This window comes from Zootoca vivipara, chromosome 12 (genome assembly GCF_965207765.1).
Source record: "Zootoca vivipara chromosome 12, rZooViv2.hap1.1, whole genome shotgun sequence".
Taxonomy (NCBI): Eukaryota; Metazoa; Chordata; class Lepidosauria; order Squamata; family Lacertidae; genus Zootoca; species Zootoca vivipara.
In genome coordinates this window covers 39,553,137-39,580,132 of record NC_142595.1, presented here as the reverse complement: position 1 = coordinate 39,580,132, position 26,996 = coordinate 39,553,137, and the positions used below count along the sequence as shown (strand labels likewise).

General features: G+C 47.4%; 3 protein-coding genes across 8 annotated transcripts in view; 1 reads left to right on the top strand and 2 right to left on the bottom strand.

Moving 5' to 3' along the window:
* The window catches only part of LOC118095527 (interferon-induced very large GTPase 1-like), a 212,668-nt gene that overhangs the window by 161,277 nt on the left and 24,395 nt on the right, over window positions 1-26,996 (top strand). The window lies entirely within an intron of this gene.
* Window positions 3,570-17,396, bottom strand: LOC132593053 (uncharacterized). 3 transcript variants are annotated; one of them, XM_088655470.1, is made up of 6 exons: window positions 17,265-17,396; window positions 16,365-16,428; window positions 15,485-15,771; window positions 15,245-15,390; window positions 12,054-12,118; window positions 3,570-3,812 (listed from the first exon to the last, which is right to left on the bottom strand). In XM_088655470.1, the coding sequence occupies exons 1-6, from the start codon at window positions 17,314-17,316 to the stop codon at window positions 3,809-3,811; spliced, it is 618 nt and encodes a 205-aa protein (XP_088511596.1). In that variant the 5' UTR covers window positions 17,317-17,396; the 3' UTR covers window positions 3,570-3,808. The 3 variants fall into 3 exon arrangements, with proteins under 3 accessions (XP_088511596.1, XP_088511594.1, XP_088511595.1); XM_088655468.1 differs by lacking the exon at window positions 3,570-3,812 and adding an exon at window positions 10,955-11,092; XM_088655469.1 differs by lacking the exon at window positions 3,570-3,812 and adding an exon at window positions 10,955-11,092 and having other exon boundaries at window positions 12,054-12,115.
* LOC148684001 (uncharacterized) lies at window positions 17,427-26,820 on the bottom strand. The gene is made up of 2 exons (XM_088655442.1): window positions 18,436-26,820; window positions 17,427-18,357 (listed from the first exon to the last, which is right to left on the bottom strand). The coding sequence occupies exon 1, from the start codon at window positions 24,567-24,569 to the stop codon at window positions 22,296-22,298; it is 2,274 nt and encodes a 757-aa protein (XP_088511568.1). The 5' UTR covers window positions 24,570-26,820; the 3' UTR covers window positions 17,427-18,357; window positions 18,436-22,295.

Genomic DNA, 26,996 nt, shown 5'->3' with positions numbered 1-26,996 from the left:
CCAGAGTGGACGATCTCCTGACAGCGGCACGCAGGGGCAAGATTTTCACCAAGCTGGACCTACGGGGGGCGTACAACTTGATCAGGATCCGGGAAGGCGATGAATGGAAAACCACGATGTTCACGCCTCTGGGCTCTTTTGAATATCTGGTGATGCCCTTCGGGTTGCCCTTCGGCTCAGCATGCTTCCAGGCCTTCATGCACCACGTCCTGGGGTCCCTCCTTTTCAAGAACTGCTTGGTCTTCCTGGATGACATCCTTATCTATTCCAATGACCCAGTGCAGCATGTGAAAGATGTCAGGGAGGTGTTGCAGCGCCTGAAGGAGAACCACCTGTATGTGAAGCTGGAGAAGTGCAAGTTTCACACCAAAGAGGTGGACTTCCTGGGCTACAAGCTGTCCGACAAGGGGCTGGCGATGGACAAGGACAAGGTGCAGGCCATCCTGGACTGGCACAGCCCCAGGACGCGCAAAGATGCCCAACGCCTACTAGGCTTCGCCAACTTCTACAGGAAGTTCATCAAGAATTTCTCTCGCGTTACGGCTCCCGTCACTGACTGCCTGAGAGGCAAGCAGAAGTTCAGGTGGACACCAGAGGCGCAAGCAGCGTTCGAAAGCCTCAAGAGGGTGTTCGCCTCAGACCAGAACCTGTTCCACGTGGTTCAGGACGCGCCCCTACGCGTTGAGACAGATGCTTCTGATAAAGCTGTGGGCGCCATTTTGTTGCAACTGGACGCCAACAGAGAGTGGAGACCCTGTGCCTTCTTCTCCAGGAAGTTGACCCAGCCAGAGCGCAACTACACGGTGTTTGATAAGGAACTTCTTGCGATCCACGCGGCATTCAAGCATTGGAGACACTTCCTGGTGGGCGCCAAGCACCCCATCCAGGTGTGCACAGACCACAAGAACCTGGAGTTCTGGAGAACTGCCAGGGTGCTCAACCAGCGGCAGATACGGTGGGCAGAGTTCTTCTCGAACTTCAACTTCTCCATCCACTACATCCCGGGAGAGCAGAATGTCAGGGCGGATGCCCTCTCCCGCAAGCCAGAGTACATGGAGGAGGAGGAGCCACCAGCACCCAGGCACATTTTCCCCCCGTCAGCATGGTCCTGCGGAGCAGCAGTGGTGAGCGAGGCAGAACTCACAGCACTGACGGCAGCGGATGAATTTGCCAACCGCATCTTCAGAGAACTGAGAGGGGGGAGGGAGCAGGCAAAAGACTTTGCAGAACGCAGGGGGCTGCTTTTCTACAAGGGTGCACTGTACCTGCCCACCACCCAGCTTCGACGTACGGTCCTCAAGCAGATGCACGACAACCCAACGGCGGGTCATTTTGGAAGGGACAAAACCGCTCACCTAGTCATGAGACACTTCTGGTGGCCAGGGGTGCGGGAAGATGTTCGAGACTATGTACGGGGCTGTGACACCTGCCAGCGGGCAAAGGTGGTCAGAGCAGCGCCACCAGGATTGCTGGAGCCCTTAGCCACACCACACAGGCCGTGGGAAGTGGTGTCCATGGACTTCATCACAGATCTGCCTTCTTCCAGGGGCAAGACCGCAGTGTTGGTGGTGGTGGACCTCATGTCCAAAATGTGCCACTTTATACCGTGTGCCAGGGCGGTCTCGGCAGAAGAGACAGCCAAACTGTTTGTTGACCACGTATTCCGACTGCATGGATTACCTTTAAGGGTTATTTCGGATCTTGGCCGCCAATTTGTTTCCAGGTTCTGGCGGCGGCTCATGAACCTCCTGCAGGTGGAGGTCAGCTTGTCGACGGCTAGACACCCGCAGACCAACGGACAGGCGGAGAGGGTCAACGCCATTCTGCAGCAGTACCTGAGATGCTACGTCAGCCAGCGGCAAACAGACTGGGTGGATCGCCTGCCACTGGCAGAATTTGCCTACAACAATGCGGTGCACGTCTCCACAGGGGTGTCGCCCTTTAAGGCCAATTACGGGCGCGACCTCAGATCTTTCCCAGAGAGGGAGGGGGAGGAGGAGGAGGAGGGCCCGCAGGCAGAGGATTGGGCAGAGGAACTGGAGACGGTGCACCAGCAGCTCAGAGAACACTTGGAGAGGGCCAAGGAAGCGTACAAAAAGGGGGCAGATCGCCACAGGCGACAAGGGGAGGTCATCAGGGTGGGGGACAAGGTTTGGTTGTCCTCGGAGGGCCTTCCCACCAGAGGGAGGTGCAAAAAGCTGGCACCCAGACGGCTGGGCCCCTTCACGGTCACGCAACAGGTCAACCCGGTGGCATACAGGCTAGCACTGCCAGAGGAAATGAGGGTGCATCCAGTGTTTCATAGATCGCTGCTGTCGCCGTACAGGGAAAGCAGCAGGCTCCGAGACAGCGAACAAACCCCCGAGGGAGGGGGGGAGAGGGGAGGCAGGGAGCAACTTAATGAAGCCACGGCCATCCTTGATTCACGGAGAGGGGTGGGGGGCCTGGAGTACCTCATGGCATGGGAGGACGCTCCACCGTCCCAGAATGAATGGGTCCCAGCCACTCAGATACAGGAGGAATTCTTGGTGGAAGAATTTCACGCCCTCTTTCCCCACAGACCCAAGCCCTGGCACATGGAAAGGGAGGGGGAGGAGGAGGAGGCACAGGAGAGCAGCTCACCATGGCGCTGGGAAGCGGAGTTTGAGGAATCGGGAGACGAGGTATGGGTGTCACCGAGATCCACCCAGTCAGAGGCAGAAGCAGATTGGCAGCACATCTTTACCCCCACCAGCTCGGACGCCACGGACTTTTTGGGATTCCAGTCCTCCCAGGCGGAAGGGGGGGGCTCGAAGGACTGGGGGGAGGTGTTCACACCAACGGGCTCGGAAAGCACTGAGTTCTTAGGCTTCCAGTCGTCACCGACAACGGGGGGGACCTGAGGAGGGGAGAAGGGGAGCTTGGGAGGGGGGTGGATGTGAGGGACAGGGGATATCGCGAAGTCCCTCCCCTCCTGAGTTCAAGCCCATCACCGACCACAGGGGAAAGCAGAGGGAGCTCCGATTCCAGTGGGGAAGCAGGAAGTCGGGTCCGAGGCTCAGGCAAGGTAGCGGAGCCAGGGTCCCAGGGGGGACAGGAAGGGGCAAGTAAGGGGGGGAGACCCATCCCCCCAACTCCGGAATTACGCAGAAAGAGGAGGGGAAAGAGGATGGGGCTTCCAAGGCTTTTGTGTTGGGGAAAGACGCGCCAAAAGTCATTCGGAGGTTCTGATACCGACTGACCACATCACTCCGTGTAAATAGCAATGACTTCAGCACTGTAAATACGCAGCACCAATAAAAGAATAAAATGCAGAGCTGTGTAGCGTCGTTACTCTGAAGTAGCCTACTCCGGCCACTGTGACAACAGGAGTGCCTGGCGTGCTCTGGTCCATGGGGTCACGAAGAGTCGGACACGACTAAACGACTAAACAATAACAAGAAGTTTGGTAAATTAGCTGAAGCCCAACTAAAGCAGTTCGCTAACAATGGCACACCCTGGTGCATGATTTCTGCATTGCTATTGTGTCAGGATTAGTATGATCAAGAAAATGATCCAAGCAAATCAAACTTGGGGATTCCCGCTTACCTTTATTAGGGAGGGGTCATTGGGTAAGAGGTATAGGTGGAATATTGGCATTTTGAATCGAAGTATCTGATAGAGCCTCGCCACGGTGTTGATCTTTTGCTTAAACCACTTTTTGAAAATGATTCCCAGGGAAGAGAACTTGGGGTTTTCCAGCACAGCGTGATGAGGCTCCACTCGGTCTGGCTTCTCCAGCTTCATCTCCCCTTTGACAAAATGTGCAATGTAGACCCTGGAATGGTCTTCAGCTAAAAGGAGCGCAAAGGAAGCATAGATAAATGTTTTGTAAGTGTGGACTTGAGTCTGGGGGACAACAGGGCTGGCCCAGCACAATGTGCCACTGAGGCAAAACAGAAAGTGCCGTCCTCATGCTGCCTCCTCCCCAACCCCCAGCAAAAGAAGGCCTGCAGGGGGAGGAAGCCAAAGCAGTTAGCGGCATGGAGGAAGAGTCCCAAGCCTGCCACCCTGAGATAATGGCTTCACCATTTGCAGGGCCGGTGCGTGTATATAGGCAAACTAGGCGATTGCCTAGGCCCTAGGGCGGCAACCTGGAGGGGGCGCTGGTGAGTCTCCCCACTCGCAAATGCTCTCTCTGCCGCCGCTTTTGCTCCTGCTGCAGAGGCGCTTCCCTGCAGGGCACAGCGAAGCACTGCCGTGCATGGCAAAGAGAGCCAACGAGGCACTGGCTGCTGCTGCGACTCGGCTCCCCATCCCCTTTTTGCCTCTTTAACCCTATCGGGGCTTCCCACTCGCCAGCTCCGAAATGGTGGACTTGCCGAGGCTGGAAGAGTTGGGTGGCTGGCTTCCGATTCGTCGCGCTGGTGAAGTTGGACGCAGGGACTTCGTGGAGGGGGGGGAAGTCCGCAGAGCGAGCGGACTCCCCGAAAAAACACCGAGTAGAGAGTCTCGGTGACAAAGTGCCCAGCTGTTTGCTCCGAACGCGAATCCTCTGCTGCCCGAGAGCTCAGTAGAGCAATCGAGAGCCAGCGGAGTGGAGTCGCGGGAGCCATTTTTGGGTTTCATCTTACCTCCTTGAAGTGAAGCTCCGAGTCCTCAGCCTGCAAGCGGCGAATTCTTCCAAGGCAATAAAAGGCAATAAAAGGCAATAAAAGAAGGCAATAAAAGACTTCCTCAAAGTAAGTTAAATCTCTATTCGGATCTTAAAAATTTTAAATTTGAAGATAGGAAGAGATTCTAAAGTAACGGAAGCCGATCTCTTCCAAATGGACAATCGGGAGGCGCATTAAATATTCCCAAGCCGAAAAGGGAAAACTTCTTTCGAGATTGCGGACCCGAGAGAAAGAAAGACTTTTCCAAACCTCCCCAGCCCCCCGGTGTCGTTGCCCCTCGAGGTTCAGCAGCAACAAGGGGGAGGACGTTTTGACAGCTGTCAAAAGCTGTCAAGTTGTTAAAGGGCTAAGAAAGATGATTTTATTCCTGTGAATTGGAAAAATTGATTCAAAAGGTTTTAAAAGGATTTAAGCGGACTGTAAATTTGAAATCTGATGAGGTTAAAGACAAAGGATAAGAACAGCCAAAATGGAGCCGAAAACGTTGTAGAGAGGAATTTTCCAGTACCCTTCTGCCCTTATCTCTGGTCTGCCTGTGGTCAAGTGAACTATGAAAACAAAATTCTCTCGAGCTTTCCAGGAAGCTGTGCTGGGTTATCTACAAACATGGGAAGATATCTACAAGGAAAGGCAATGTTTCAATCCAACAGAAAAGGAGAATGAGGTGCAAGAGCAAGATTTAGAGGACAATTTTGATTATGAGATTGTGTGTGAGGAGCAACAATCTGAGGACAATTTGGAGACTGATTCAGACTATAAAAAATATGTGTTGGATGATGAAAAACAAAGATCAGAACAAAGAGATGAGGCCGATAAGGAGAAGCAAAGTGAAGAGAAGATTGATGGAAGTGAAAATCCTGGAGAGACTGAAATGTTGAATGGTGTTAGTGAAGGGAGGGAAAGGCAGAAAGAGGGAGGAGCAGAGGTCTGGAAGTGGATGTGGGAAAGAATTGGAGTGGGGTAAAAATTTTAGTTTAAGGTACTGTTTTTGATCTATGAACAACGGTGTCGGAATCTTGGCTTGTTAAAGGATATGCTGATCCAATTGGGAGGAGGGACATTGGGGGGGGGGGAAGGAGAGATTTTTATAGTTTAAGGTTAAGAGCTTTCTGGAGGGAGTAAAAAGAATGGCTGAGGAAATATGCTTAGAGTTTGTTTTTGAATAATTTTGGTGATCAGGTGTTTGGGTGGAAAACTGCCTGTCTCCCCCTTCTTACTCTTGGTACCCAGTGGCAGGGGGTGCCTTGAGGGGAGAGGGAAGGGTGGAGGGAAACCCAGACACAAAAATGGAACCTTTTGACTGCTGGACTCCTCGGGCTACCCCAGTGGCAGGGGGGGGGGGCTCAGAGGGGGACAGCATGAAGAAGGAGGAGGATTGTGTTAATATTATAAGAATAAGATTCTGAATTGGATTAGAAAACCCGCCATAACTATGTAAAGAGGTTGGGAAATCCAGGAGGAGGAGAGTCGTGGAAGCCATTAATATTTTTCCTTTTTTCTTTTTTTTCCCTTCCCTTTTTTTCCCCCTTTTCATATTTTTGCTTTTTCTCTCTCTCTCTCCTTTTTTCTTTGTTTTTCCTTTTTCCAGTACAGTGAAGAAATAGCTGGGGGATAAGCCAATCCCCAGAGATCCTCCGCCTTTGTCCTCTCAGTGGCAGGGGGGGGATGAGGGGGGAGGAAGGAGGGGGGAGGTCAAACCCAGCTTAAAATGGACCCCTTCGTTCCCCAATACCCATGGGGCTCACTGGTGGCAGAGGTGGGCTTGTGGGTGGAGGGAAAATGAAGGGACAGAGTTTATGTTGTATACTTTGTATGTGTTCTTTTTTTCTCTTTTTTTCCCTAAAAATTAATAAAAATTATTCAAAAAAAAATGGAAGAGTTGGGTGGCTGAGGCACGGACAGCCCAGCCCTGATGGGGTTAAAGAGACACGCTTGCTGGGAAAGAGAGAGGCGCGGCTGCGAGAAAGGGCAGCTTTTGAGGAGCCGCTGAAATGGTGTTGCTGCTGCCTCTCCTGCTCGGGAGGCGGAGGTGGGGACGAGCGGGAGAGGTGTGTAAGGGGTGGGGGCTCGTCTCTCCCCCCCCCCCCAGGAAAGAGGGGTAGGAGGGTGGTCGAGTGCTCTTGGTTCGCTTTATTTATGAGTTCTGTGTAGCAGAGGGGAGCTGGCACTGGAATTTTGTGAATTGGTTAAAATCTCAATTTTATATTAATTGTTAAAGTAAGGCCTCCTTACTGGCTGCTTTTCGTTGATCAGTCCATTGTAACATCAGCGGGTTCGGAATGCACACACCTATTGTCTTATTTGATCTCTCCCAATGGAGAGTGTCAATTGAAAGTGTAAACCCAGATTAGCATAGCGCCTTTGAAGTCCGGAGCTGAAAACGGGTTTCCTCAGTCTTAGAGTCCCATCTGTTATTCATTCATAAAATGTATAAGGTCCTTTTTCCTGTCCCCTTTTGATGACAGGGTGGAGGAAATAACAATTAAATGTTGGGGTGTTTTGACCTTTTGTTTGAATGATAAAAAAGTGGTTTCCTTTAACAAGATCTACCATTTGAAGTTTATTCCACAGGATGTAAGGCTGTTTTCCAATTCCAAACCTGATAATGACTTTTCTCTTTTATTTTCTCTTTCCACCCCTTTCCCCATGCTTCTCTCTCTCTCTTTCCCCACACTCCTCCTCCCCCCAAATTCCTTTTAGGATTTTCAGTTTTCGCCTCACTCCCCCCCTCACGGTGTTTCCCTCTCAAACTGGTCCTCCTTTTCTTCTATCCCCCCCACATCCTCATTGCATCCTTCTTCTCTCTGCCCCCCTTTGCCACACACACACACACACAGAGAGAGAGAGAGAGAGAGAGAGAGAGAGAGAGAGAGAGAGAGAGAGAGATTTTGTCCCCCTCCCCTCTCTTCTCGCATGTCAGAACTGGAGCTTGAATCAGTTCTTCTTTCTGCTCTGCTACAATATAAACCTACCCTTCACATTCTTGAGCACTGTTCTTTCATTCACCCCCCCCTTTTTTTTGCTTGCTTCTGTTCTATAGCTGCAATATCAGTTCTCTCCCCCTTCAATACATACTTCAATACAATAAATCTCTTGCTGGTTGGTGCTGATTCAAAGTCTCTTGGAGGGCACCAGGTTGACAAAGGCTGCTTTACACAGCTGTGACAGTATTAATGCAACAGGATTTTAAAAATAAAAGGGGGGAGGTTCACAACTCAGTGGTAGAACACATGCTGTGTAGACAGAAAGTCCCAGGTTCAGTCAATGACACAGAATCATAGATGACACGACTATAGAATCATAGAGTTGGAAGGGACCCTGAAGACATCTAGTCTAACCCCCTGCAATGCAGGAATTCAGAGACCACTCAGATAACTTTTTTTAAAAAATTGTGGATCTTGAATTGAAGTTGTGCCCTGCAAAGTAACACTTACCATACATCTTGCATTGCTAGTCTTTCCAGCCTGAATTTGTAATAGCAAATATCTGCCTCTCATCTCATAACAGCTTACCATGCAGCTGATGAAATGGTTCATGAAAGCCACAGTCTTGTGGTACTTTAATGACTACCAGTGCATGTATAGATTTGCTTCTCTAAAAAAATTTGTTTATGATTTTTGTTTTACGGTAATTTATTTTTATATAAGTACGGTAGTTCTTAACTTTTTTGTTTCTCACATTGAGGAGCTTGTTTTGAAGCTGAAAAGCAGGCTATAAAACAATTAAAAATAACAAAAACCTCAGGTGTGAAAATACCCAAAGTTGACACTGACAGTACCAGTAGCTGCACTCAGGTCAGTAAGTTTTCCCAGTTTTTTGAGGTAAAATTAGGTGCCTTGGCTTATATTCGGGTCGGCTTATACTCGCGTATATACGGTATGTATAAAGTATGTGGCGTATGTAAAGCCACCCCCTTCGCAGGTTTCCCTGTGCCTGCTATTTTTATTCAGAACAACATATATGTACATAGTAGCCAGCGAATGTAATGCCACCCCTCACAAACAATTGCATTTTAGGATTTTTTTTTTAAAAAAAATAGCTTTTCTTTATATATACACTGCCTCCCTATTTAGGATGCATTTAAAGGAAGCTTCCCTTGGGGGAAAGCAAAGTATAAATATTTCTATATTAACATTATTAGTAATGTGTGTGTCTAATAATAATCACAGCAGACACACATACATGCTGTCTCCCAGTTCAATACATGATTGAAGGAAGCTTTACTCCCCTCAGGAGGGGGAAGATAGGTTTCTATTTAATATATTCCTATTTATTAGCTGCTCTTGTGTGCATCTGTAGTAATAATTATAACAGCCACATACATGCTGTGTATTTAGGGCACATTTGAAGGAAGCTCATCTCATGAGAGGGGGAAACAGGCTTCTATTTTATATACTATATTTATTAGCCACCATTATTATTATTATTATTATTATTATTCATAACTGACATACTGTCTCTCAGTTCAGGAGACATTTGAATGAAGTTTTTCCTCCCCTCAGGAGGGTGGAAAAGAGAGACATTTCCAAGTTACATATTCCTATATTTTAAGCCATTATTATTATTAATTATAATGTATGCTGCTAAAACTGTGTTCTGTTTGAGAAAATAAATCAGAAATTGTTTTATGACTTGTTTTCACAATTTGTAAAAAATAAATTAATAATTTCAAATTCTGTGCTTTTCATTCTGTGTTCAAACATCTGTGTTTGAAATATGATTTGCCGGGGGGGGGCGCGCCAGAAGGTGATCTCACCTAGGGTGCAAAAAACCCTAGCACCGGCCCTGACCATTGGTTGGTCACTCATGTTGGACTGAGTGACGAAACTCATCACTTCAACCTGCCTGTTTCATGCAAGTATTTATGTTGTCATCATCATTCTTCTCAATTAAAGTTGGTTTATGTCATTTTATGGAACAATATCCTCTCAAGGCAGCTTGCAAACAAAATATGATAAACCACGGAAAACAATGGGAATTGCACAGTTAAAATATATAGTGGAACCTCAGTTGTTGAATGTAATCTGTTCCGGAAGACTGTTCAACTTCTAAAATGTTTGACAACCGAGGCTGAATTGCCGGTCGGAAGAATTGTGAAAAATGGAGAAAAGTGCTTCGGAAGCCATTTGACTTCCAAGGCGCATTGGAAAACAAGCATTCACTTCCAGGTTGTCATCGTTCAAAAGCCGAAATGATCAACTTCCGAAGCATTCAACAACTGAGGTTCCACTGTAGCACAAAAATGATACAAGTCACAGGAAAGCCAGCACTATTGGGCCATGGAACCAATACCACTGGCCCCATAGCGTTCTTAGCCTGTCAATGAAAGCTATTCCTGCTTAGGATCTCCTTTTACGGTTATACACTTGGAAGATTTCCTTCCCTCCACCATACCTGAAAGAGACAAGAAGTGAGGGATGTGAATGGCTGCCACAGCCTCTACTACTGTGTTTCTCCTAAAATAAGACACGTCTTATATTTATTTTTCCTCCCAAAAAACACACCATGGCTTATTTTCGGGGGATGTCTTATTTTTTCGAGCAGGAGCTGGCAACAGCATGCTGCGCCGAGCCCTGACCCGGTGAGAGCCGGCAGCAGTGCACCGCGTGGGACCCGTTGAGAGCCGGGGAGCAGAAAATAAAAATGGCAAGGCTGCCCTTGTAACAAAGCACAATAATAATACTGCGGAGATGCGGAGCTCAGCGGGGTTTCGGCCCTCCCATTTGCATGCTGCTGGGGAGCAGAAGAAACGCCGTGATCCAAGGATCTAAACGCGTTGGCGGAGTAGGAAGCAGCCGCGGAGGCAGCTGTGAGAGAAGCAGCAGTGGAGGGACCGGCAAGAGGCGGCTGCACGGGAGCCGCTTCGGGGAGCACAGCGCAGCGCGAAGAGCCTGGTGAGAGGCAGCAGTGGCTGCAGGTGAAGCCCGGGATCTGCGTGGGCGACTGGGGGCGAGCGCCCTGAGCACTGTGGCGGTGGCGAAGAGGCGCCCGATCAGCCCGCCTCTCAGGGGCTGCGGAGGTGGCTGTGGGCACGCGCCAAGCCCCAAAGCACGGCAGCGGCGATGGAGACGGCCACTGCAAGTGGCATGAAAAGAAGAAGGTCGCCAGCAAGCGCGCTGTTGCCTCTTGCCGGCTCTTCCGAAGGCGCTTAAATGCCTTCCTTTCCTTGCCAGACCTGCTCCCCCCCAGCTTATTTTCGGGGTATGTCTTATATTTATTCTACTCATGAAAAGCCTGCCATGGCTTATTTTTAAGGCCCGTCTTATTTTAGGAGAAACACGGTACATCCACTTGAATGTTGGGCAGAGGGCCAGCGACATACAACTCCTCAGTGGTCTGTTCTTCCAGGAGCTTCGGCCACGAATCAAAGTGGTATGTTATGGTCACAGCTTCTTTCACTTCACATATGAGATCTGTATCTCCAACAATGGAAGGAGGCAGCCTTTGTGGAGCACACTCTGAATGGCACAAAGGGGAAGATGAAAGGGGAAGCGGTTTGAACATGGATCAAGAGAACTTCTTCTGCTGTTCTAATCGATATTTCTGCAAGGAGACCCTTCATATGCCGAGTAAGGAGTAAGTTTAGGGAAGGAAATTGCCTGGGTAAACATCGCTCTGTTGCACTCAAGCATTTTGCCATAGAGAAGCGCTTTCACTAAGAGACGGCCAGATAAATAAACGTTTTCTTCCAATACCGAAAAGGTGACTTTAAAATGCCTGAGTGGCTGCAAAGTAAACTGGATAGTAGCTACTCACCTTGTTTCACCAGTGTGTTGGTGTCTGTTAGCATTTCAGTGAAAATTCTCATGGTGAATATTCTACAACATGTATCCTTTTTTGCTCAAGAACTGGACCTAGCCCCCCCTCCATTACTTCTTTAAAGTGATTGGGAGAAACTCAGGTATAAAAAAGTGGACAGTCACCATCACATCTAGTTTGCCCCATAGTCAGCCCTCTATTTGTTATTTGAATAGGCCAAGAGCTGGCAAAAAACAGGATAAAATGCAGATGGGGAGAATTTATTTGTTTGTTTTAGCTTCCTTACTTGCTCTTTTCCATAAGGGCCCAGGGCAGGTTATAACAATGAAATATACAATTATGAAAACAAAACATTTAGAACCACGAGGTAAGGAAAAGTATAAAAACAGTTTAAAATAGTTACATATTTATTTTTAAAAAAAACTATATAAACATTTTAAAAAATCCATATACAAAAGCATTTGAAAGTACTTCCAATGCAGGTGGAGAGATGAAGATCTAAACTCTTTTTGAAGGAAGAAGATCTTCAGAGCTATGTCACCTGTCCAATGTGTAATGGGAGAGGATTCCAAAGGGTCAGAATCCCAAAATTCATTTCACAGTAGAAACTGTTTCCTGATGTGAGAAATCCTTAAAAGATCCAAGAGAGATTTCACTCACCTGTATGCTTCGTGACCCCTTTCTGAGTCCCAAACCACGTCTGGTTTGATTTTTTCTGGAAGCTGCTACAAGGAAATGGTGACCATTAGTGTGGATACCAGATCTTTTTTCCCATCTGAAAACAGGGCATTTTTATCGGTATCTGACACACACACACACACACACACACACACACACCGTGACTCCCCATTTACGCTAGTCCAATATGTGTGAGACTGCTCATGCATGCATTATGCCAAACCCAGAAGTGACTCAGAAACGCTGTATCAGAAATGCCGTAAAAAAACACATGATGGTACCTACACTATAAAAAAATAATTTAAGTTTCACCACATCACCCTTCCTCTCCCCTCCCTGACCTTATACTATAATCAACACTAACGTATCATAACAAATGTAACGGATCTGTGGAAAAGACTTTACAAACTGAAAAAAGAGACAAGACATATACTTTTGTAAACCAAGAAAATCTTTAATAAAAAAATATTTTAAAAAGAAACACCTAAAAACATCACAAAAAGGGGCAGGGATGGAACTAAGTGTTTGTAGGCTTTTCCATTGGTGTTCCAATTGCACACAATTTCACAAAGGTGTGCGGTGCCTTGGAATGTAATCCCCATGTAAATGGGGAATTGCCTGCATAGGACTGCTGCAACTCACACTTACTTCCCTTTTTTATAATTGTTTTTATTAGTTTTTTATATAGACAAAAACAAGACACAACATTATGTATATATTCTGTCCCTCCATCCTCCCTCCCCCCACCAGTCCACTTCTGCCACCAGTAGGACCAGTAGGCGTTGAGAGCTGAAGGGGTCCATTTTAAGGCTGAGTTCATCCTCCACCCCTCCTCCACCCCCAGCCCCCCCCTGCCACCAGGAGGCCAGGTACGGAAGAGTAGCATGGTTTGGGTTTCCCCCAGCTGTACCTTGAACAAACACATATAAAACAAACAAATAAATTTTCCAATTTTTATATCTTAACATTGTACTTATGGGTTCCTCGAATCTCATCTTCCTGGTCTTCTTAATTTCTTGACATAATTATGGCGGATTTTCTATTCTTGACTAAAATCTTTTCCTTTAAATATTCACTTTATCCTCCTCCTTCTTCGTGCCCCCTCCCCACGGGTCCCCTCCTGCCACGAGGGGAACCCATGAGGTGCGGCCTTCCAAAGGAGATCCATTTTTGTGTCTGGGTTTCCCTCCCCCCCTCCTCCCCCATCAGAGCACCCCCTGCCACCAGGTGCTTCCGAGCAAAGAGAGGAAGAAAGGTGGCTCTCTGCCCAGACACCTATCAAAACATAAGCATTTAATACAAATCTAAAATTCCTTTCCCCAGCCATTCTTCTCTCCCTCCAGAAAACTCCATTTTTGTATCTACTCCTTTCTCTAATCTAGATCTTAACAATTTACTTTTACTCCCCCCCCTTCCCCCCCCCCCCGGTACCTTTCCCCCAATCGGATCAGCATTTCCTTTAACAAGCCAAGATTTCAGAAACCGTTGTTCATTCAGCCTAAATATCTCTTAGCTAAAAATTTTCACCCCACCCCACATCTTTCCCATTTCCCAATCCAGGCCTCTGTCCCACACTCTTTCTGCCTTTCCTTTCCCTCTATTACACATCTCCAAATTTCAGTCCCTCCAGGGGTCTTCTTTTCTTGAATCTTTATTTCATTTTGTTGCTCCTTGATCTCGTCTTCTTTCTTTCCAAGTCCTTATTGTACTTCCTCCAAAACCTGTTTTTTGTAATCCAACTCAGTTTTAGCAGTATCAATTTCTTGCTCTTTAATCTTAAACTGGCTTTCAGCATCGTCCTCTAAATCCTGATCTTGAAACAAAGTCTCTGTACATGTTGAACTGGAGTGTTGCAATGTCCTGTGAATATCCTTCAAAATTCCCAAATAGATCAACACCACCTCCTGGAAGTTTGGTGAATACATTGTTTTCATTCCTTCTTTTAACCACAAGCAGGCAGGAGATTAGGGGACAGAGCACGCTGGAAATTTCCATTCACCACACGCTCTCCTCCATCTTGGCTAATCCTTCTATTGTCTTTAACTTTTCCACATATAAACCATATCATGTCCGAATGCTTTACCTTTAGCATATTCATGTAGCCAATTAAACTTTCAAAAACTCTTTGTAAATTTTTCTTATCTTTTGACAGCTTTGACAGCTGTCAAAGCTCTTTCCCCCTTTGCACTCTTGCTGTTCCTCAAGGGGTGCCGACTCCAGGGCTTGGGAAGGGGTAAAAAGTCATTCTTTCTCTTGGGTTGCAAAAGCAAATAAATTTCCTTTCGGCTTTGGAATATTTAGTGCGCCTCTTAATTAACCGTTAGGAAGAGATCGACTTCCATTTTTTTGGAATCTCTCCCTATTTTCCAAATTAATATTTTTAGAGTCCAAATGGAGATTTCACTTACTTTGTAGAAATCTTTTATTTTCTTGGAAGAATCCGCCACTTGCAGGCTAAGGACTCAGAGCTTCGCTTCAAGGAGGTAAGATGATTCCCAAAATGGCTCCCGCGACTCCACTCCGCTGGCTCTCGATCGCTCTACTGAGCTCTCGGGCAGCGGAGGAATCGCGTCTGGAGCAACAGCTGGGCGGCTATGCCACCGGGACGCTCTTCCCGGTGTTTTTGCGGGGAGTCCGCTCGCTCTGCGGAGCGCGAAGTCCCTGCGTCCTATTCTGCCAGCGCGACAGACCGGAAGCCCCTCACACTTACTTCCCATTGAAATACTTACAAGTTTATGTTGATTAAAATCGTTCTTCATTTTAAATATTGTATTGCTTTTCCTGTTTTTTGTGCACTACAAATAAAATAGTGTGCCTAGGAATTTGTTCGCATTTTTTCCAAACCAAAGTCCGTCCCCCAACAGTGTCTGAGGGACAATGAACTGGCCCCCTGTTTAAAAAGTTTGAGGACCCCTGCTAAACAGGAATCACATCATGGAAAGTCCACTGCAATGCCGCTGGCAATTCTGCAGAAGTGTGACGATTTCTTGGCACCAGCAGCCACCTGTCTAGAGGCAGCCTTGCTACTACCAGCCTTTGGAATTGAACAGCAAGTTTATTAATTAATGTACACAATGAACTGGAAATTCAGATTCGGAACCTTTGCTTTAAAAGTACCAGTGCATTACTATAGGTTGGTAATGCAAATGATTAAAAAAACTGCATCCTCTTACCTCACTGGGGCACCAGCTACCCCGGTCACTTTCCCCAGAACCTGCTGGGTTTTCCATCTTCCTGCTCCTTCCATCCTCTGCAAACAGGGGGGATTTTAACTGTAGCCCTAAGTGGCCAGAAGTCCAGATTGGATCTTGCCCTGAGCCTGTAAAAGAAATACAATTCTTTACCTGAATTGATTGTTGCAATGAGGAAGGAGGAAGCTGCATTGTCCTTGAAATTTAGGAAGCCAAACTCACCATGTATTGCAAGCAGCACATTCTGGATGGAACCCAGATGTTCCATTTCTACACATTCAAGGAACCGGCAACAAGCTTGCTCCCCCCTTTCCTGGATCATACGCAGCAATTTTTTACTTTTCTCCTTGGAGTCTTCCTCTGCTTCCAACAAGTCCCAGTATTCTTTCCATGTGATAATATAGTGAGAGTATAACACATGTAAAATGTTTCTTCCAAGAATTTCAATTAATTCTTTTCTTCCCTTGCAGATAATCTTCTTAGCAGAGATTGCGACTCCTTCCAGTGGCCTGTCGCAGAAATGTCCAATTTGTTTTACGCATCAGGGGAAGAAAGCCTTAGAATCTGGTTAGGATACAAGCTGGGCCTGAGGTTCCCCACCCCTGGTCTCCTGCCCTCACCGACCGTCTCGGCCATCTGCAATCTGACTCTCATCTGCCGCCCGAAAAACATGCTTAAATAATCCATAATGAAAAGAAACTATGATGTGATTTGCCACCACTTTAATAACTGTCAAGAATAGATCTAGTCTTTGTGGTCCATTCTGCATCTTTCTCCAAGCTGTACCCCATTGCTTGGCCTTAGTGACATTTTCTGCTTGCAAAGCATGACCAATGGCTGAGCTTACAGAAGCTTGAACTGGCTGATAGGTTGCCCTCTGGCCTTGCACCCAAGATTTCTTCAAAGATGAGTCTCCCCACATTCACCAGAAAACTATTACTTATCACCCAAAACGTTAGCACAGTAACAGATTTGTCCATCCTTGTTTCTAGTTGAATCTCCCTCCCAAGGAAATTTCTAATGTTGCCTCATGCCAACTAACCTGAAATGCTTCCAGAACGGAGTCCTAGCCCTTTGCCAAGCAAAATAGCAATGGGCTTACCACACTTTTTCCTTTCCCACCTCTCTCTCCATTCTGTCCACATCAGCGGGCATGACCAGGTCATCTGCGGGTGGGAAAGAGCCATAGTAGTTGTTTATTCCCTCCCCCAAGTCTTATTTGTTTAATTGCCCCCCCAAAAAAAAACATTTATTGGCGCTAAACAATTTATGTTCTTACTCTCCATCCAATGCCCCGGGCATGGGGGGGGGGTCACACTGACTCCCCACCCCCCACCCCAAATATATAAATATATTTCCAGTGTGTATGGCAAGTGGGAGTGGAGTTGAATGCAGAGTCCATATAATGTCTGTATTGTCAAAGCATGCTTGACTGCATCTAAACCGCAGGGCCGGAAGTTGTTCAAAGGAGGCAGAATTTATCTGTGCAGCAAATGTTGGCCCCTTCAGATTGAGTAAACAACACAATTTCCCCTCCTTTAATAGGCTATGGGTTTGAAGATTTTCAGTTTTAAGCAATAAATATTTTAAAGTAAAACTGTTACAGAAAATATTAGGGGGGAATTGTAAACTGTCTAGAGGAAACTGCATTTCAACTCACTGCACAGCAAATTTGTGGGAAATAACCTTTTATTTCCTGCCTTCCTCCTCTTCCTTTCTTTCACAGTTTGGCTATTATTAGCATGGGCAGACACCCTTAATGGCATTTTGTGCCTCCCAAAAGCATTGGGCTGGAGACAACTCAATGCCACCTTGTAGAGGACAGTAACCTGGATAGTGAGTAAATTATCTGAAGTGACCCTAAGCTTATTTTGGGGTACACATGTTCTCTTCCTCTTTCTTTTTCTACATATTGTGGCTATTTGGTGTGACCCAAAACTTCTTTCGGGGTTCAAATCTCCATTGTTCAAAACCAATGGCTATTTATTCCCAAATTCCTTACCTTCTCTGTCTGCCTGCGGCTCACAGTTGATGGCTTCCAGAACTCTGGCCATCACTTCCAAGGCATAATCCAGGCCATAGTAGACAAGGAGCAGCTGGCTGAGGTCCGAAACACTTGCTTCCTCCAGCAACTCCTTTTAAGATATTCACAAAGCCCTTCTTCTTTTTTTCTAATATAATTTTTATTAGATTTTAACAAGAAATACAGGAAAAAAGAAAAAAGCACAAAAAAGAAAAATACAACAATCAAAAAAAGAAAAAGAAAAAAACAGATTCAGGCTTCCTCATTTCCCCTTCTTGAGTTCTTATTGTTAAAAATAGTTCTCGCATTTTCCCATTCTAACTTCACATTCTTTTTTATAAGTTTCAACTTTTTCATTGCTATTATCCATTCTCCTTATACTTTGACCTCTTTTCTCTTAACATCCTCTCTCCAAAATTATTATTATCTAACCCCTAATCTCTTTCCCTTACCCAAAAATATATAAGATTCGCATCCAAATTTATTACCCATTTACTTCCACCCACACAACAAAGTTCCCACCCCCCCTTCCCTGAAATCGAAGTCTCCAGATGTATCAGCCAGGTTCTTCATACAATCCTTAATACATTCCGAGATCAGACCATATTATTTCAGACAATACTAAATAATCCAGAACCCCTCAACCCACCCCTAGTCTGTCCCATTCCAACTTTTGCCGAACTCTTGCCCCCCTCTTCTGTGATCCCATCACTTTATATCTTTGCACCTTTTCATCCTCTTTCTGCCCCCCAACTGTTTGCATCCTCCCCTCTCTCACCGGGGCGCTGATTTTCCCAGCCTCTTTTTTGGGGTGCTTTTTTGCTTTTACCCTCTCCTGTTTCACTTCTCTCACCAGTGAAACAGTGTTTTCTCCTACTTTTCCTCCCTGTTCCACCCCTCCCACCAGTAGAACAGTGTTCTTTTCAGGAAGTAAATCCATTGGTTCAGCATATTGTCCTTCAATATTATCTTTCTCCTCTTCTAGGTTTTTTATATGCGTCACTCCAGCACGGTCCTGGTCTTCCAATCTTTTTTCTTCTCCCTTCTCCTGATTTTCTATTTCTGTTGGTTCCTGTGTTTTAAAGTCAGAAACAAATGTCTCCACAGTCTCTTCTCTCAGGAAATTTACATCAAGCTTGGAGATACTCACTTGCTTAGTAAGATCCAAAATTGTTGCCAATATTAAGTCCCACTGTGTGACTTCCTGTCCACTCTCTGGAACCTTCTCTCCTAGTCCTTTGTCTAAGACCTCCTCCATCTTTATGCAGACAGGCAGTGGAGTTGATGTTTTGGTCCAATATAAATGAAAAGTGAACAAACAAACAAAAAGCCAGGAATCTAGTCCCACTTGGTCAAAATCTCTCTCTTTACTCCTTCTTTTCCTCAGAGTCAATACTGAGCAGCCTCAAAGCAAAACAAGTCCTCTTTCACTGTTTACAGCTCTCAGTCTCTCACATTCAGCCAGACACATTCCTTTGTATTGTGACGTCATTCAGCAGAGTGACTGATCTTTCCTTTGACCCGACTCCAGGCTCGCAGGGGGCTTTTCTCATACTAGATCTCAGTCTTTTGCAGAGATAAATACACCGCTTACTTTTTCCTTTACTCTGCCTCAGGAAAAAGTTCTTTTTACAGTATTTCTGGGTTTTCTAGCTTGCTGCGATCTTTAATTACTCAATCGGGGGGAGATGACTTCCCTTTTTAATCTCCGCCTCCCACTGCCAAATTCTTGTTCCAAATTGATTAATTTCAACTTACTTCGTCCAGATCATAACTTTTTCAGGAAGAATCCACCGCTTGCAGGTTGGAGGCTCGGAGCTTCGCTTCTTGGAGGTAACGATGGTATGCCTAAAATGGCTCCCGCGACTGCCACTCGGCTGACTCTCAGGAGCTCTTGCGGGCTTCCCGGGCAGCTGAGGAGTCGCTTCTGGAGCTCCGCCAGGCAAAATTTGCCCCCTGGACGCTCAACCAGGGGTATTTACGGGGATCCGCGTGCCCCCGCGGATTTCCCCCCCCTCCGCGATGCCAGAAACCTCGCAGCGTGAGGTTTCTGCGCCTCCATTCCAGCGCGGCAGACCGGAAGTCCATAGGCCATAGTAGACAAGGAGCAGCTGGCTGAGGTCCGAAACACTTGCTTCCTCCAGCAACTCCTTTTAAGATATTCACAAAGCCCTTCTTGATGGGGAAATGGTGGAGTTTGCCCTTGAACTTCTTTAGCTCAGACTCCTTCAATATTTTCAGAGTGTTCAGTAGAATGGTATGTGAAGGCAATGCTCTTCTCACTGTTTTGCGTAATAATATTGATTGGGGGGGGGGGGTTGGATCCAGTGAGCCCACATTTACCAGCATAAAATATAGTATGTATTCCCCTTCCCTTCCTAGCAGTTTCAAAGTCAAGGTAAGTCAGGCTGGGCTGAGTGGCAGGCGACATTGTAATGGTCGGTGGCTCTCACTTGCCTGCCCCAGCCAATCTCCTGGCTTTTGCAACGTGTGGGAAACACACAACTCGGCACTTCTCTTGTGAGCCGTAGTCAAAACAATTTCCCGGTAGTTCGCTGCCACCACCCTTTCTCACTTGCACCTGGCCAGAGAGCCCAAAAGGGAAAGCTTCTCCGCCTTGTTCAAGGTTGCAAGCCTCTGTCTACTCTTAATAAAGCAGGCAGAAATTCAACTGGTTTGGTTTCTTTACTCAAACCCAGGCACACTCCCTTGTGCAGCCCAACACTCAGTATGCGACCAAAGGGTCAAGGGACCGGACTAGTTGCCCCACCCTGAACAATACTCAAGGTCCAAACCAAAATATACCTTTTCAAGGCTTTATTAAAAAGTGTAAAACATACAACTTAAAAATAGCAGTGCACATTTCTTGTGAGGTTACAGAGATCGCAAATAATAAACATAAGCATTCAAATTGCTCTAACTAAAGGATACATACGGTTACGCAGATATAACTTGTTGCAAAGCTTTCAGAAGGCGCAGCCCGCAGGCCCCCCTTCTCCTCTCACAGCTTCATACTCGCAGAAGCTCTGGCAAAATTGCAAGTGGCAAAATGCAAAGTTCTAATGCTAGAACTCCCAAGTTATGGGGAAAGGGTCAGGTGGGGTTCCGTTTTCCCACCAATGGAAATGAGGCTCCAATTAGCAGTTTACCAATGATTTCAGGTGTTGCCCATTTGTCTTCACCTGTCTTACTTCACACTCTGATCTAATACTAGCAGATAGTAAGGCAGTTCTCTCATTCCCTCCCAACTCATCAGGGTCAAGCCGACCCCAGGTGGACAGGATAGAGTGATTAAACCCCCTCCCATCCGTACCATAAGGAAATAGGGAACACTGGTGTTTCTTCTCCAGCCGAAGGCAATTACCACATTCCTTTGCAGGCAGCTAATTGGGGCTAGCAGAGAGGGACTTAGCAAGTTTTGTTAAAGGCCCAGCCTGCTCTTGCTGTCTCTCCCAACATCCATTGCTCTTGACCAAGGATTCAGAGTTGTGCATACTATAACTCCCATGCCATATCCATGACATCCTCCCCCCAAGATGAAAACTATGGGTGAAGTCCCTTGGTTTTCAACACCTTCAGTACCGAGGTAGTTCTGTTCCGTCTAGGAGCAAGCCATTCCTAATAGCAGCCACTTACTCCATTACATTATGCATCCGGGAAAGGCAATCGGCCACAACATTATCCTTTCCTTTAATATGCGTCACCGAAAATTGGTAATCCTGGAGTGTAAGACTCCAGCGCAACAGCTTCTGATTGCTGTGTTTCATCCTTTCCAGCCAACAGAGTGGCGAGTCTCAAAACGGGCACCCCCAAAGGCACCCCCTCAGTTTCGACAGCGCCCACACCAGGCCAAGCCATTTCACCAAATAGCGCACAGGGCTCAGCCTAGCTCGGATTACCCCAGGCCCATTCCACTGAACAGCAAGCTTATGAGGACGGGTAGGCCGTAGGATCAAAACACGGTCCCCCACCTCAAACTCCTTGGGCACAGCTTTTGCATCGTAAAAGCGTTTCTGCTCCACTCTGGCCTTTTCCAGATTCTCTTTAGCTAGGTGCCAGACTTCAGACAAGGTCTGTCTCAAATTAGCAAAATACTCAGCAACAGAAGGCAGCCTGAAATCCTGTTCAGAATTTTCCCACTCCCTTTTAAGCATGGACAGTGGGGTGGACAAATGACGACCAAATACAAGCTGATTTGGTGCAAAACCCAGGCTGCTCTGTTGTGCGTCATTATACGCGGCAACCACCAGAGGAAGGTGCTGGTCCCAATTGGCCTCATGGGCAAAAGCATACTTCCTAAGCATCTGAACAATTGACCCCTGAAGTCTCTCTATCATTGCATTAGACAGGTGGCAGTGAGCAATGCTGGTATGGTGCTGTATCTTAGCTGCTTGGAAGAGCTTCTGAGTCAGCTCTGCCACAAAATTAGTTCCCAGATCACTCACCAAAACCTTTGGAATCCCCAAAGTACAAAAAGCAGACATCAAGGCATTTACCAAACATTTAGCAGAGGTGTTAGGGATAGCCATTGCCCAGGCATACCTGGAGGCATAACAAATCAGAAAACAAATGTATTGTTTATGAGAGCGGGTTTTTGGCAAAGGACCTACAAGATCAACCCCAAACTTCTCAAAAACCCCCACCTCCATGGGTACACTCTGCAAGGTATGAGGAACAAGATCCCTAACATTCCCCACCCTCTGGCATGCTTCACACGATCTAACATAAATCTTAACAGACTGATGAATATCTGGCCAATAAAAATAACGTGAGATTTTCTCTAGAGTCTTTTTTACCCCCATGTGTCCTGCAAGGGCGTCCTGATGAGAAAGATCAAGGACCTTGGAACGTAGAGACGCAGGAACCACCAACTGCAGGACAAAGTCTTTGTCCCCGGTCTTCTTTGGCCAGAACTTTCTGTAAAGCAATCCCTTCTCATACAGAAAGCAAACTCGCTTCTCTCCCCTCGGCTCAGCTGTTGCAGCATCCCGGCAAACTTGCAGGGAGGGGTCAGCCTTTTGCTCCTCTGCAAAAGCTTCTGAAGATACGAAGTCTTCTCCCAGCGGTTGTCCAGGCAACGCAGGCAACTCCTGCTCGGCAGAGAGGCTTGACATTCCTTTCTCCTCCTCTGCTCCCTCCTGGTTCCCAGCTAACAGCAAGCGCGGGGGGGGCCAGCTCATCCCCCTCGGAAGCTTTAACTGAGGCTTTTGCGGCAAGCTTCTGCTGGTGAACCCGGTAACCAATGTCATTCCCAATAAGGGCAGGTATCGAACAGTTCTGGGGGTCGTGCACTATCACCTTGTGCTCCCCAGCATAGCAGTCATATTCAACATGAACAACAGCCGTGGGTTGATAGATTGGATCTACACCGTAGGGGTTAATTTTTATCATTTCTGGTTGATATTGCTGTGGCAGGACCAAGTCCTTGGACACGCTGGTGATGTCTGAGCCTGTGTCACGATACGCAGTCACTAGAATTCTGTTTATGCGCACTGGGGCACTAAACTCCATGTTAGCCCAATCAATGTGTGGGGCTGACATAGCAGGAGCTCCAACAGGTCTCAGATTGGCAACAGGGACAGCAGGTGCAACAGGAACACTGCCAGCAGGGGCTCCAGCGACAGATTGTGGCACGGGGTCCTTCCCCTCAGGCTTAACAGTCCCTTCGCTCTTTGGGGCCGCAACTTCAGGCTCCCAATTTTCCGGCATCTGCTGCACGGTTCTCACAGCTGGGGTGGAAGTAAAGGCAGGGCGAGGCTTGTTTTTTAACAGGGGGCAAGCTGAACGAACGTGCCCCGGATTTTTGCACTGGAAGCAAATAACTGTGCTTGGCACTGCCTTCGCCTGGTCGCCACCAGCTGACACAGTCCCTTTTGGAGTAAAAGGGGAACTTTTCCCTTGCGTGGATTGGAAAGCAGCCTTCTCCACTTTATGTTGGGAAGCAGCCCTCTCAGTTGAAGGGGGGGCAACGGCCCGGTTCCCACTCGACTGGCTCTTCCCCAAATGGGTGCGATTTAATTTGAAATTTTCCGCAAGAGCCGCGGCCTGCTCAAAACTGGTCGGGTTGTTGTCAGCCACTAAACTGGACAATTCTGGAGGCAAGTGTCTATTAAACTGCTCCATAATGATTTTCTGCCTCAAGCCTTCATAAGTTGTAACATTCTCTGCAGACATCCAAAAATCAAAATGCTGGGCAAGCTTAGCAGCAACCCAAGGTAGACTTTCACTTGTGGGGCCACGCTCCACCTTCCGGAACATTCTGCGATACGTTTCCGGACACAGAGAAAACCTCTGCATGACAAGTCTTTTGAAGGCAAAATAATCAAAAGCATGAGTGATGGGCAGCTGTCCCATCAAATCTGCCAGCTCCCCAGACAGGAGGGCTCTCAAAATAGACATATACAATCTTTGTGGCACGTCCAGCTCTTGGCAAGTTAATTCAAACAGAGTGAAATAACTCAAGGCATCCATTTTAGGCTGATAGGTAGGAAACAGTTTAAGATTAAAGTCTCTCAGCGTCACCTGTAGAGGCGCGCCTCTGGAAAACTCACCACGCCGGTCCGGCGGAGGGTAGTCCTGGTAAGTTGGCGCCCGACTCTCCACTGGCCTGCCTTCACCGTCTTGGAGATGCAAAGCTCTGGGACGCATAAAGTAGTCGTCCTCCATCTGCCGAGGAGGCAACCTTCTTGGCTCCCAGTAACGCTCCAGTGAAGCGGCTCTAGGTGGGCTGGGCAGTCTCAGGAACTCTGCATCCCGGCTGTCTCTGGCGTACCTCCCGGGCTCTTCGTAGCCTCTCTCAGCTGCACGCCTCTCTCTTGCCGGACGGGGCAGTTCCCTGTAGATGTAATCCTCTGGAAAAACTGAACGGGCCTCCGCTGCATGCCGGTGCCGGGTTGGAAAATCGGTGGGGTCCCCAGGTACATACTCTCGGTGAGGGGCTTGTCCCATCTCTCTCTCTCTCACCCGCACCACTGGTTCAGAAACTGCAGCAAACGCCTCTCTGGGATAACTGGATGTTACCCTCTCTTCTCGAATTCTGCGAGGCTCAGAGGCTCCCAGCCTCAGGACTCCTGTAACTCCCGGGTGCTGTAAGCTGGTCACTTCTCCCTTTTCTTCCTCATCATCCGAGAACAAGGGGGAGGACGCCTTCGACGCAGCCCGGCTTGGTGCTTTGGACGAGCAGGGGTGAAAAGTTGAATCTTCTCCCTGCCCCCACTGGTCAACAGTTTGCAAAGTCTGGGCGGCAGAGTCTTCAGCTTCAGCTCTCCTGGCAGACTCAGCCATCCTAACTAACAAGTTACCAAAGTCTGTAACTCTCAAAGAAATAGTGCACGCTCTAAAAAACGTAACTTTCCTCAGGAATAAAATAATCCTTCAAAAATTGTAACTTCTGCCCAGGGGTGGACTAATCCCAACCGCTGCCAGCCATGTAATGGTCGGTGGCTCTCACTTGCCTGCCCCAGCCAATCTCCTGGCTTTTGCAACGTGTGGGAAACACACAACTCGGCACTTCTCTTGTGAGCCGTAGTCAAAACAATTTCCCGGTAGTTCGCTGCCACCACCCTTTCTCACTTGCACCTGGCCAGAGAGCCCAAAAGGGAAAGCTTCTCCGCCTTGTTCAAGGTTGCAAGCCTCTGTCTACTCTTAATAAAGCAGGCAGAAATTCAACTGGTTTGGTTTCTTTACTCAAACCCAGGCACACTCCCTTGTGCAGCCCAACACTCAGTATGCGACCAAAGGGTCAAGGGACCGGACTAGTTGCCCCACCCTGAACAATACTCAAGGTCCAAACCAAAATATACCTTTTCAAGGCTTTATTAAAAAGTGTAAAACATACAACTTAAAAATAGCAGTGCACATTTCTTGTGAGGTTACAGAGATCGCAAATAATAAACATAAGCATTCAAATTGCTCTAACTAAAGGATACATACGGTTACGCAGATATAACTTGTTGCAAAGCTTTCAGAAGGCGCAGCCCGCAGGCCCCCCTTCTCCTCTCACAGCTTCATACTCGCAGAAGCTCTGGCAAAATTGCAAGTGGCAAAATGCAAAGTTCTAATGCTAGAACTCCCAAGTTATGGGGAAAGGGTCAGGTGGGGTTCCGTTTTCCCACCAATGGAAATGAGGCTCCAATTAGCAGTTTACCAATGATTTCAGGTGTTGCCCATTTGTCTTCACCTGTCTTACTTCACACTCTGATCTAATACTAGCAGATAGTAAGGCAGTTCTCTCATTCCCTCCCAACTCATCAGGGTCAAGCCGACCCCAGGTGGACAGGATAGAGTGATTAAACCCCCTCCCATCCGTACCATAAGGAAATAGGGAACACTGGTGTTTCTTCTCCAGCCAAAGGCAGTTACCACATTCCTTTGCAGGCAGCTAATTGGGGCTAGCAGAGAGGGACTTAGCAAGTTTTGTTAAAGGCCCAGCCTGCTCTTGCTGTCTCTCCCAACATCCATTGCTCTTGACCAAGGATTCAGAGTTGTGCATACTATAACTCCCATGCCATATCCATGACAGACATGCTTTGCATGCAGAAGCCCCCAGGTCCAATCCTGGACTAACTAGATCAGGGGTAGGCAACCTAAGGCCCATGGGCCGGATGCGGCCCAATCGCCTTCTAAATCCGGCCCGTGGACAGTCCAGGAATTGGTGTGTTTTTACATGAGTAGAATGTATCCTTTTATTTAAAATGCATCTCTGGGGTATTTATGGGGCATAGGAATTCGTCCATATTTTTGTTCAAAATATAGTCTGGCCCACCACATGGTCTGAGGGACGGTGGACCGGCCCACGGCTGAAAAAGGTTGCTGACCCCTGAACTAGATGAACCAATTCAGATATTAGATGGGAACCTCTGGTGTTCCAGAGTCTGGAAAGGCCTGCAAGCTTTCTGAACTTATTACAGGCCTGTTGTTAAATATTTGCAGTGCTAAAACACGAGCGGAATAAGACCTTGCCTTCTGCATAGGACAACCCGAACCCGGCCTAGTCCAAAGGACTGTGAGGCATTTCCTTGCATTCATTTTTGCTGTTCTGTGTATCCTAAGGGTGTTGAAGGTATTTGTAACGTCTTAAGGAGTAATAGTAACTCTTTACTGAAGTCAGAGGTGCCAACTTGAATAAAACATTGGGGGAGGGGCAGGTAACCCCCTCCCCGCATAATCAAGCACATGATGCTGTGCGTACACACACACACACACCATTTGAATGGCAATGCCCATCAACTTGGGGGAAGAGGCAGCCTTCAAATAAGGGCGTAGCCAGGATTTATGTTAGGGGAGGGCAGGACTTTTGTTGGGGGGAGGGAGAACCGCTCTACCTGTGACGCAATTGGTCAGTTAAGTATTTTTATTGCTTGACTTGACTTGGCGGAGGCAGCTGCCCTCCTGCACCCCCCTGGCTACGCTTATGGCCAAAGACCTCGGGCCCCTAGGAGGTGGCTTCTGTGTTTCCGATTGCTATCAACAGGCTTTGCATATGAAGGCACGTGCAGCCAAGAGATGTGCTGCCAGGGGAGACTCAACTCTGTCCTGGGACGATCAGGACGCACACAGGTTTACCTGGCCTGGCGAAGGAGAGGACCTTGTCGGCGTCCCTCGGTGCATCGGCCATCCCGTCTAGGACGCAGAGTGGTAGCTGATCAACAGGACTGTAAGGCGCCAAGCATCAGCCTCCTCCAGGATACTCTTCGCGGAAATGGGCACAGC

Excerpts from the sequence above, each read along its gene's own strand:
- LOC132593053 (XM_088655468.1), bottom strand. The coding sequence starts at position 17,316 with ATGGCCAGAGTTCTGGAAGCCATCAACTGTGAGCCGCAGGCAGACAGA. Across the intron at positions 15,391-15,484 it reads TGTGCTGCTTGCAATACATG|GCTCAGGGCAAGATCCAATC; the intron begins GTGAGTTTGGCT and ends TTTCTTTTACAG. Across the intron at positions 12,119-15,244 it reads GTAGCTGGTGCCCCAGTGAG|CAGCTTCCAGAAAAAATCAA; the intron begins GTAAGAGGATGC and ends ATTTCCTTGTAG.
- LOC148684001 (XM_088655442.1), bottom strand. The coding sequence starts at position 24,569 with ATGGCTGAGTCTGCCAGGAGAGCTGAAGCTGAAGACTCTGCCGCCCAG.